At 34.2% G+C, this 12,295-nt stretch overlaps 1 protein-coding gene across 1 annotated transcript in view; it reads right to left on the minus strand.

Moving 5' to 3' along the window:
- The window catches only part of DCTN6-p27 (dynactin subunit 6), a 15,926-nt gene extending 3,920 nt beyond the window's left edge, over positions 1-12,006 (minus strand). Inside the window, exon 1 of the mRNA XM_011496289.1 lies at positions 11,808-12,006. Coding sequence (XP_011494591.1) covers positions 11,808-11,812 — 5 coding nt within the window. The 5' untranslated portion in view covers positions 11,813-12,006. The remainder of the gene's footprint in view (positions 1-11,807) is intronic.
- Between the last annotated feature and the right edge of the window lie 289 nt (positions 12,007-12,295).

The raw sequence follows: 12,295 nt of genomic DNA on the forward strand, positions 1-12,295 counted from the left end.
AAAAAAAAAAAAAAAAAAAAATATATATATATATATATATATATATATATATAAATAAAAAAAAGAGTAATAATAATGTGTTTAGAGATCATTCGAATATGTAAGAGTTGGTAATTTAACGCGTCATGATAATTAAGGCGCATTATTTATGCTGGTTACAAAGCTTTTTTTATGCATATACGTCGTGTGGCACCTTATCTAAGTTAATAATCTTTATATTTGCTGTCTGGTGCCACCAATACCTGCATGCGCTGAAGTAGCACAAATTTTCGAATATTAAACTTGTCATTGATACAACATCTGACACGTTACTTAAAAATATCAACGGTATATCGGGATTTTTTCAATTGTAAATTTGGTTGAAAGTTGGAATTATAATACATGCAGGATTATATTGAATATTAGTTTAAAAATTTATAAAAACACCCGAATGATTACTTATTACTGTTCAGGTAATAAATATTACTACATAATTGCTGTGTAATATTATTGTATTATTAAAAAATGTAAATAAAATATTAAAACATGTTTTATTAATCCTAGAGATAAGTGTGATTTTTATAATTTTATTGACTCTTTTTTATAAATTTTATCAAGAAATGGATGGCTGTCGTTAAACATAACGTTTAATTTAAAAAAGACTTGTAAGTTCGATAGAATTTTCACTTACACACAACCAAGGCCACTTGATACGCAATTAATTTTTTTTTCATTAAGTTTTTAAAATTTGTAATTTTCATTTATTTTAAAGTAAGACAATTTAACTTAGTTTTTTATATATGATCCGCAAAAGTCAATATAAATGGAATTGTCGTTTAATTATTTGCTTTTGACACGAACGATAAGGTTGCCTGTAATTTATACATTTAAATATTTAAATCGTTCGTATGGTTTATTATTTTAATTATGATTCTCAAACTTTATAGTTTCATTTGTAGTATGTATATGGAGCGTTTGTAGTAAAGTAACCTTTTAATTAAACACTACAAGCAACCTTTTTTCCATAGTGTTTTCGCATTCATTACAATTCCGAAAATAAAAATGGATTTATCATATAATAATATTATATAAAAAATGTATTTAATATAATAATGAATTTGTTCATCCATCAAGAGCGTTTTAATTTTAATATAAAACAAAACGAATAAACATATGCATCCAATGAATGACAATTGTTTCTTCTCTAGATAAATAAAATTGATATTTGTAAATAACACATTTTTCACATACATTATGGAAACCAGCAGAAGTTATGAAAACTCTATAGTCGATACTCTTATCACAGATCGTACAAGTTTTGCCACTCAAAGTGTTACATGGGCCATAGGAGTTGATTAGTGCATTATTAGACATTACTTTGTATCTTCTACGTTATTATATAAAATTGGTATAACCAATATACCAACATTAAATAACGAATTTTGCACGAGGTTATTATATTTTCAGATGCCTTTTATACAAATAAATGAAAACGATATAAGGTAAAGTAATTTTCGAATTAATGCCATTCGTACGTTTTTCATTATTAATCAATTGATATTTATTTCTCAATAATGAATTATAAATTCACTGTTATCTCAAGTGCATTACTTATTTTTTTTTTTTTTTTTTTTAATACATACAGGTGGTTTTTATTGAAAAATTTTAATAAACATTTGTCATTGAATGAAAACAGAACTTTTCTTACGTACAAAAATCTATTATTTTCCATGGATCAACGTTTTAATTGGCATCCTAAGAATATTATGTAAGTTAAACAAAAAATTTACAAATTAATAATAATTATCGAGTAAGGCTAAAATGTCGAGACGATCACTTTGTTGTTCGCAAGCTACTATTCGCTAGTCATATATATTTTGTAGAACCTTCGCTCCTCCAGAATAGCATTGCGTGCTTCATAGCGCAAAATCAAGAAAGAAGGTGAGAGAGAGAGAGAGAGAGAGAGAGAGAGAGAGAGAGGGAGAGGGAGAGAGAGGAGGAGAGGAGAAAAAGAGCAAAGTGCATTGCGCACCCGCAGAAGGAAAGAGCAATAAGTGCTTGCCGGACTTTTATGCCCTTTACGCTATTTAGCGTTTGTGCTAGCCAAGGTATATCGGTCAGATCGAGTTATTGGAATCTAATCAACATGGGGTTCAACGACTCCCTATTTCCTCGCGAAACTATACACTGGCTACCACCTATATTTTTTCATGAGATGGTTTATGAATGAGAGTTTGAAAGAGTCTTGACCTTCGATAAGAGATTTTGAGCTACTCTAGGCTTGACGCGTGTTCCACGATTTTACAAATGCGTTTATCGCATGCTATTTTCGGCAGGGTAACGCTTAAAGCAACGTTTAGCTTAACTTAAGCATTCTTATTTAAGCCTCGGCTTGATTTAAGCCTTCCTTTTGCAATTTCTTATGAATTCTCATGACATTGTGCGCGGATGATCGTCTGCAGTCTCTTAATTGCAGCCCGTTAATTAAATTGCCAAAGAGATTTCAAAAAAAAAAAAAAAAAAAAAAAAAAAAAAAAAAAACCGAGCAGCGTTGCGAAGTATCGAGATTATGGCGTACGAAGGACATAGAACGATACTTAGATACTAATCATTTGCAACGAGGCGATAAGCTGTGGTTATTGTCGCCTTGGCGCTAGCTGCTGTATTGTTACACTTACGCTCGATGGTTTTAATAAAATCTGCAAGGTGTTCGATGTCGCGTGCATGGAAATGTAGGTGCCCGCGAGTCTAGTTTTGAAAATAAAACGCTTTCTTTTTCAGCCGCGAGAAATGTACACCTACTTATTTTTACATACGAATGTACAATTTTTGCAGGTGATCGAAATTTTGAATAGTTTCGTAAGAAAGTAACTTTTTACGACTACCTCGAGTAATTTTGTCCTTTTATTTTGCTCGTTTGTTCTTTCTTTCTTTCTTTCTTTCTTTCTTTTATTCTTTCATTCTTTCTTTCATTCTTTCATTCTTTCATTCTTTAATTCGTTTTTTCTTTCTTTTTGTTGCTGTTATTTTATGGCAGAGTTATTAAAGATGTGAAATGCTTTCCGCATACATCGAGTTATATCTTTATAGTCTGAACGAGATATTGTTGCAACACTGAGTTGCAAAATGTCGCGTGCATTAGCTTTACTGGAGAGGTTTTTATTTGCCTTGATATTTTGTATTGACAAGGTATCGTGTAGTGTCGACAGAGTATTATTACCTTGGGATTATGGATTAGGCTCAACGAAGAAAATCGCCAAGTATTCCGATGTCGCGTGCATGAAAATTATCCATCCCCAATGCCGACGAATTATTGCTCATCTCAAGTATAATAATAATAAATTGTCATGCTTATAACGATTATTGCATAACGAATTGAAATTAATTTATCGATTATCGCTTCTCCATAGGTGAAATTATCATAATAATTGCCACTGGTGATTCCATGTTACTATTAAGCTAAAGTATATCAAACGTCCACGCACCATTGATCGGCGAGTGAGACTCGTATTCGCAACTGAATTCGCGCAATGATATTAATACCGAGAGGAGGCAACATTTGATAATAGATAAGCATCGTAAGAATGTTAAATCTAATAATCAAAAATTTCAGCCACTCGAGTAATAAGTCACTGCCAAGCATCGGGTTGCGCACACTCCTTTTTCCCTTCACCCACGGTGATCGGCAAATATTTCGGATCGATTTGTCGCATCTATACTCACACGTGGTCCAGTTGCTTCGATTGCGAATAATGTTCGTTGAATTAAACGACGTCCACAAAGAGAGCAAGTCCATGACAGTGCTATTCATCACCATACTGTCGATGGATAGCTCTCTTTATAGCGTCCGCTTTTTTCTTCAATATAAATATCTTCTTGAGCATCTTGATCGTTGTTGTGGACGAGCGTGGGACCGAGCTTGAATGATACATAATGCGTTAAGGAATCGATCGAATGTATTTTTACAGACGATCGATTCCAGTCGGCACACACAATACATTACACATTTTTGCATTTTTCGTAATTAGTAGCGAAGCATTGTGTAATTCTTTTTCTATACTTCTTTATCTAGTTTTGAATTTAACGGTTGATAAAGGTTATAATTTTTTTAAGCAACTCTATTAAAAAATTTTTCATTCCACATTATCGCTACACAGCTTTGTAATATCGTTTCCTTGTATACCGATGGAATTACGCTGAATAAAGTCTTAAAATTATTTTATATTAAAAATAAATAAGAATAATATTGTATCGATGTTAATATTTGAGTTATGTAAATGCTTTATATAATTAATGTAAAGTTCTCATATAGATTAGATGTTTTATTGATAAGCGACGTACACGTTGAAGATTAATTGCTATAAATTAGAAAAATAATAAAATGCTCGCTGAAAAAAAAAAAAAAAAAAAAAAAAAATGAAAAAGCGACATTAAATTAGTAAATATGAAGCGCTCAGTGACCAAACATACCTTATCGGCTCTAAATTTGCTCGAGATTACAATGAACATATTTTTTTTTTTTACATTTTTTCATGATTACAGCAGAGTATATATATATATATATATATATATATATATATATATATATATATACTTGTATAATATATAAATACATATATGTATGTATATATATACATTTTTTTTTTTTTTTTTTTTTTTTTAAAAAAAAAAAAAAAATTTTTTTTTGTTTCAAACAAGAAAATAACATTTAATTTAAAACTATATTTGATATGGTTCCAAAACAATTTTTACATATTTCTCATATTTGAACAGAATTTATCGTATTTATCGTAAGTTTGATACGTTTAAATATACAAGATTGTTAAAAAAAATACACTTCGAATTAAAGAAAACTAAACGCGGCCCCAGTTATTTTCACGTAATGTCGTAAGTACGACAATACGTATACATAATTTTCCTATTGTAGATAAAGTAGTCGTGCTATCTTGTGCACGAATTTGAAAATCGCAGCTCAGCGACAGGAAAGACATAAAAAAGACGCATAACATTGGACTCTCGAAGGATTTTTCGTGAGGAGATTAGTGTCGTGCACGCATATCGCAAGCACACGCCGTTGGCGCCGTTTTTTTCCGTAAGTGCGTACAGTGGCGCTCGACACAAAAATTAGGATAACGTAAGCGCACTGGCATTAAGTAGGAGAAATATATCGCCGTAATATTTCGTTATATTATCCAATTGTAATAATGCCCACGTCCGCGGATGAGAACGAAGGCATATCTGAAGGCACTTCTTTAGGTTAGCGATGTACTGAGTAGATAAGATCCGGGTCGCGCAGTTGCGCAAGAGCGACGAAAATTTCTCTTCTAACGCAAAGGAAATTAGCTCATTATTAACCGGTGCTATATAGATCGGCCATGTGGGGAAAATGAAACCGACCTCGCTCGTTATCAGGATGGTGCGAGGGCCGCGGCTTCCCTGCCTTTTAGCGCACGGCTCCACACCTCCAAGTATTGCAATGTTAACTATTGCAATGTTAACGTGCACCGACGAGTAGGTGAGGTCAGTACTGTGGGCGATGCTGACTTTCTCGCCAATGGGGTTTAAACGTCGAAAGTCCAAACCGATGATTTTCGCTTTGCTGTTGATTATATGTGCTATTGGGCTCTCGGATAAGCAAAATCGGCGAGTTATTAAAATAAACTATAGCCAAGTCCCATCCTTACGACATTCATTTTCTATCTCTTCCTTGCAACGCTTAATAAAAATGATATTAAGACATTTTTTTATGCTTTTATCTAATGCGAGGTATCGTATGATAGTAATAATAGCGATGATTATAATGATGATGATATTCCCAGCTCCGTGTATCAATGGATTTCCAATCAAAACACCTATAATGATTATGATTATGATAATATTATGTTCATGATAATAACGATAATGATGTGAATTGTCGTTGTCGTTGTCGTTGTCGTTGTCGTTGTCGTTGTTATAATTGGCAAAATTGAAAAGTACGAGTATATTTCTATAAATTTGTAGTTGGAAATTTAATGCTCAAAACTCGATCACAGTACAACTGATAAAATTTTATTCCCCGACTATCGCTCCCCGTCGCGCATACACATATACGTACTCGCGCGCGCGCGCGCACAAAGTCTCCCTCCCCCTCTCCCTCTCTCGCTCTGACTAAATACAAACGTAACTATTACTTAAAAGTCTAATTTTTATTTAAGGTTTTTATTAATTGTCTATCGAGGTTATTAAGAAATTCAAGCGTATAATATATTCGTTAAATTTTAAATAATTCTGCAGCATGTTAATATAATAGTCACGATTACTTTTCTTTGAGTAGCAATTATTAGTCGGCAAAGATAAACAGATCCAATAAAGCCGAAATCTCACAATCATGAAATTCATTTTCCACTGTAAATTAAAACCTTCCTTTTATCCACTAACCATTTCCATTAACTATATATATTTGAGGTGGAAAAAAAGAAAAAAAAAGAAAAAAAAAAAAAAAAGAAATAAAGAAAAAAAAAGAAGAAAAGAAAAAGTAAACGATTAACAATTTGCCATTCGAGTTTAAGCATTTTCTACCGATTAAAAATAAAAATACTAAATATTCGCATTCGTAAAACGGCTAATTAGAAGCGCACTATACGTTTGGCGCGCATGTATGGAAGGTCGAGAAGTACGAGAGGCGATAGGGTTAATACCTCCGAGAAAACCTTTCTTCTCTGCGCACAAAAGAATGTTGAAAAAGCTGCTCCGCAAGATCTCCACACCAAACGCTCCGTCAAACGGTTTTGAATATGTTAAACCTATATACGACCTATTATCAGGCGCTCCTTAAAATTTAAACAAACGAAACATACCGAATGAGTATTGCGATCGCGAGTATTCCCTCCCGTGCGTATTTGTCAAATTGATTTTTTTTCAACTCTATAACGAACAACTGCTTAAATATCAGCGAGTCGATGTGTGCGAGGAGAAAATAAAAGCTCATACAAGGCAAGTGCCCACTTCATGAAGCGATGATAACAATTTTCGTTTTTTTGTTGTTTTTTTTTTCTTTCTTTTAATTTTTCCGTTAGCGAGTTTAGAATTAAAGATGCGTTAACATGGCTTGGATGGATATGGATATTCTTATAAATAAATAAATAAATTTAACTGTCGATTTTTTTTTTGACATGTGACATGATAAATACTCTGTGTTTACGATTAGCAAAAATAGGCAATGTGTCATGAAAACAAATTTGTCAAATAAGAATTTCATGTGTGTTGTATTCGAAAAATCTCCTTTACATCGTAATTCTTTCTAGTTTTTCTGGCTTTCTTTCTGTTTATCATCTTGAAATAAAAATGTATAGTTTATCTGAATTCTAATAATCCCTTCTTGCCTTTCAACAACGATTTAATCCTCAAATATATTTCCTTAATATGTTTATAAATGTATGGCAATGACGTTTTTACAGCTATGATAGGACTGTGCAAATTTAATTTAGATACACAATAGTAAGTTAACTTATTTTTTACTCGACTTGGCATTTATTTATATGGCAAAGTTCTAATTTTAATAAGCGATAAACGTTACATATCTCAAAATTATTATATCTACACTCTTAAAATTGCTTCTACTATATAGATACTATTATCAAGATCGTGCAGATTTTGAAAAAAAAAAAACTCTTTTGCCTCACTTTGTGTAATATTCTGCTTCTATATTTTTACATTATTCTTCTATTATTTATATATTATATTAGTAAGATGTTTGTGTATAGACAAATTGGATTATGCTAGAAATATAATTTTTCGTTAAAATTCTCATTATGTTCGTTCGAATGAAATATTAAACGTAAAATTTAAGCCATAAATTCGATAATATTACAATGTTTACTAGTTAGTTTTTAGATGTTAGAATGTGTAATTTTTTTTTTTTTTTTTTTTTTTTTCTATTCAAACTACAGTTTTTAATGTAGTTTTTTAAATTTTGGTAATTTTTAAGACGAGCATATTTCAGTCAATGTTATTAAAATTTTAATCAATACACGATCGTTACGCCACTTGCTTATAATAATAATTATTATTAATATTAAGATAATAGAGAATCGTTAAATATGTTCAATATGTATTTAATATACTATTGAAAATTCGTTATAACAGCTCCATATTAGCTGACAATTAGATTGTGAATTGAATTGAAGTAACTTTGTACTTTATTAGTTGGATTAATGTTCACGAATTCGTTATTAATATACATTTAAAGTCTTTTATAGATGGTCTGTTTTAAATGTTTGAAACGATTTCGTTAAAGAAACTTTTATGTAATATATTATTATTATTATTATTATTATTATTATTATTATTATTATTATTATTATTATTTAATAGACAGTACTAAAGAATCTTAAACATATATATAAAATTTCAATTATTTATATCGATAATAATAGACGATTGAATGTTAATAATTTTTCATACATTTTGTTTGATAATTAATAGTATCAGATTGTAATTTTGAATACAGCTAATAGAATTTATTATACAGTTTTGCAAAGTGAGTAATGAATTCGTATGTATTTCGTACAATCGTCGTCAATATTAACCTAAAGAGCAGATTTCCCATTCATAATTACGTAATAATTTTTCATCCATCAATAGAAAGCGCTTTTAATAAAATAACTTTTTCTAACGATTGTAACTGACATATCGTAACGTAATTGATCTATATAGGATTTTACAAAAGTCAATTGCTTAAAATTCACGAACGTATTAATTCAATAACAACAGGTGCCTTTAATTCATTATAATTATTGGCTAGTTAGTAACACTAATGTGATTTTGTTTCAAATTACGAGACAAGATGTTGATAAATATAAATAAACTCGATGGAATTTCAAACTCGCTTCATAATGAATTAAGAGACTCTACAATAACGTATTGTTTTAAATTGTTATCTAATGGAGTTTCACGTATACCGCCATTTCGTCTAATTGTATAGTTTTCTTTTGTAGAAAAAAAATTTCTTTTTTTAATTAAAAATTATGCACTTTACTTGACACATTACGTAGAATATTGCTTTTCGGAAGGGACAGCATAATGATAAATCGTTATCGCGTTCGCTCGCTTGCGGTGATATGATAAGGCCGAACCGCTATACGCATACATTTTTGTATCTATATATACGTTACTGGTGTAAGAGCGAGCGTGTGCGTGCGCGCGCGTGCCTTAGCACTGTGTGCGCGACGCTCGTTCGGCAGGTACGACCGAAAGCTACGTGTAACCACCGGTGCGGTCTCCTCCGCTTGTTTTCACAGAAGATAAGTCCATTAAATAAAGGAAAAATGAAGAGGGAATGTAAGCACTGTACATGTGAAATTAATCGCGGCAGCAATAAGTTATGAAACGTTATAGGAAGAATTTTTCAACGAACATTTATTACAATTGGCTATTTGCGCTCTTGTGACTCAGACGTGGCAAGGGAAATACGAATATTATGTGATCTAGCTATTGAAATTATCTATAAAAAAAAAAAAAAAAAATGAAAAGAAATGGAAAGGAAAGAAAAGAAACAAACGAATATGTACAATATTTGTGTATTTAAGATTGTCGATAGATTTATCAAAATCCTATGCAGTTGGAAACTATTGCAAAAATAATGGCGCGTGAATTGTAATAAAGCTCGATAACGTTATTAAGAATCACATGATTTTATTAATAAGCAAGCGTAGAAAAAATTTCAAAATCAATTGCGTGATAAGGCCTGACAAAATCTGCGAGCACACACCGACTAGAATTCAATAATTTTCTCGGTCGCTAATGGAGAATTCCACGTGTAACAAAAAACATGATCCTATTTCTAAAAAGTTATAAAAATAACCGAGTAATGAGTGGAGAAATGTATTTAAGGCAAACGTCTTATGGATTGTTAAGCGACATTTATAGCGCCGTGATATCGCTTTATAATATATAAATAACGACAAAAACAAACAATATCGAGCGGTGTATATAGATTATGTATTTAAATGCAAATGAAAATTAGCCAAAATTTCCACGCCCATACAAATAAATCGCTGTTTTCATAGATAAAGCATAAAGTGCTCCTCGTTCTAAAAGGAAAAAAGGAGAGAGACGGAGAGAGACGGAGAGAGAGAGAGAGAGAGAGAGAGAGAGAGAGAGAGAAGAGGAAGCACCTCTTCGTTTAAACTCGTGCGAGTTACGTAATGAGGAGTGCGAGAAAGAGTCGCAATGAGACTGGCATCTCCTCGGCTATTTACACATGAAAAGATGGGCAATGAATTTCTCGTATCTATGTATTGTAAGCACTTACGATGGCCGTTCATTCTTTTTGTCAACATCACGTGAAATTATGCGTTCCGTTTCGATAATTTACCACTCGTATTTTTGCAGCTATAAAAGTGACAATGAAGCAATATTACGATTTTCCTATTTATGAAAATTGAGGTGTTTTTAAATCGTTAATTTTTATGAGAAATAACGCGCAGATTTTTAAGACATTTTCAAATATATTCTTGCGCTTAATAAACGTTAAACTATTTTTTAACTACAAATCTTTAATGCCGTTTAAGCTTCGGTCAAGGTTGAGTAATATTTTTATTTTTCCAGCAGCTAGCAGTAATGGAATTTTACAAATAGTTAATAAAAAAGCACGCCTAACACATTTTACGCATCGCACGCTTCATTATGAAACGCGAAAGAAAAAATGTAATTTAAAGTTTTGCCGTAAAAATGAGTTAAAAAAGCGCATTTGTCTCGTTGCTTTTTGTCGATTACTGATTAATTAAAATTGTACTGAAATTCTTGTTTTTCGTATCATTAAATATGTGATTAAAGATAAGTGGTTTTATACGTCGTTCTATACACGAATTCATAAATTGTTACGAAAAGCGAGGGATGGGGTTGATATTAGCAAACATTTGGATTATTTCTTGGCCTTCTATCATAATTATTAGAGTATTGAAGCGATCAATTTGTTGAAATTTGAGATTCCGATGAAATGAATGAGCATTATCGAAATCAAAAATTAAAGCGACAATTTTGAAAGTAAAGGTAAAATTTATGATTATTGCGTGTGTATGATAATCTGAAAAATTGCGTTAAGAGCAGCTTGCCGCTGCAATGAGATCGCTCAAGCACTCGTGTATTTGAAGAATTAGAATAAGAGGAGATGAATAACGAAATGAAAGTTCGTTAAAATGCAAGAATATTTATGGTTCGTCGTGCAAAGCGGCAGTAATTGTATTTAAGATGAGTTGAAAGATGAGGTGAAGGAGGAGGACGTGGTGGACGAGAAGAAGGAGGACGAGAAGGAGAAGGAGGAGGAGGAAAAGGAGGATAAGGAGGAGGAGGTAATGGAGGATAAGGAGGAGGAGGAGGAGGAGGAGGAGGAGGAGGAGGAGGAGGAGGAGGAGAAGGAGGAGGACGAGGACGACGAGGAAGAGGAGTATGAGGAGGGCGAGGGGAAAGGAGGAGATGTAGGAGGAGGTGTAGGAGGAGGTGTAGGAGGAGGTGTAGGAGGAGGTGTAAGAGGAGAAGGAGGAGGTAACGGTAGCGGTGGAGGTGGCGGTGGAGGTGGCGGTGGCGGTGGCGATGGCGGTGGCGGTGGCGGTGGCGGTGGCGATGCCGGCAGGACTTGTACCGGCGGCCGCAGCGGCAGCGGCAGCGGCGACGAAAACGGCGATGAAAGAGAAGGAAGAACAAAATGAAGATGAATGTGATGAGGATGGCAAAGGGCGAAGGTAAAGACGAAGGCAAAGATGTAGAGGAGAGAGAAAGAAGAAATGCCGAGGAGGTAGAGGTCGAGAAAAAAGGACGAAGCAGCCAGAGTTCCCCGGTTATTCACTCACCCCATGCTAAGAACGTGCGTCAGCTCACAAGTGCCAGTCCCCTCGCGCGTATGTGAGTGTGTGTGTAACGCGCGACGAATGCGGAGCTCCAGCGGAAGCCTCCCAGCTTTCGGTCCCGGGCCCGTTCTCCAGCAGGTGCCTCGAGCGAGTGCGAGGCCCGACGGGTGAAGCAGAGGGCAGCGGTCGGGAGCGGAAACAAAAATTGAAAGATCGGCAGCGCCGGGAGGGGGGGCAGGTTGCTGAAAGAGCAAAAGGAGCGAGACTGAGACTGGTGGGTGCACGCGTGGGTGCGCGCGAGGCGGGCCGAGCACGGACAGGAAGACGACGGGGCAACGAGTAACGTGGTCGGGGCCGTAGCGTCGGCTCATATACCTGTGCCGGCCGTGACGTCACGCGGGTGCCCGGGCGCGCGTTCCTTATCAGCGATCGCGCGCACCAACACCTGCGAGGACCGCGGCTCCTCTTGGTCCCAGCGGCCGTGGCCGGAG

The sequence above is a fragment of the Ceratosolen solmsi genome, unplaced genomic scaffold (genome assembly GCF_000503995.2).
Source record: "Ceratosolen solmsi marchali unplaced genomic scaffold, CerSol_1.0 scaffold10, whole genome shotgun sequence".
NCBI lineage: Eukaryota > Metazoa > Arthropoda > Insecta > Hymenoptera > Agaonidae > Ceratosolen > Ceratosolen solmsi.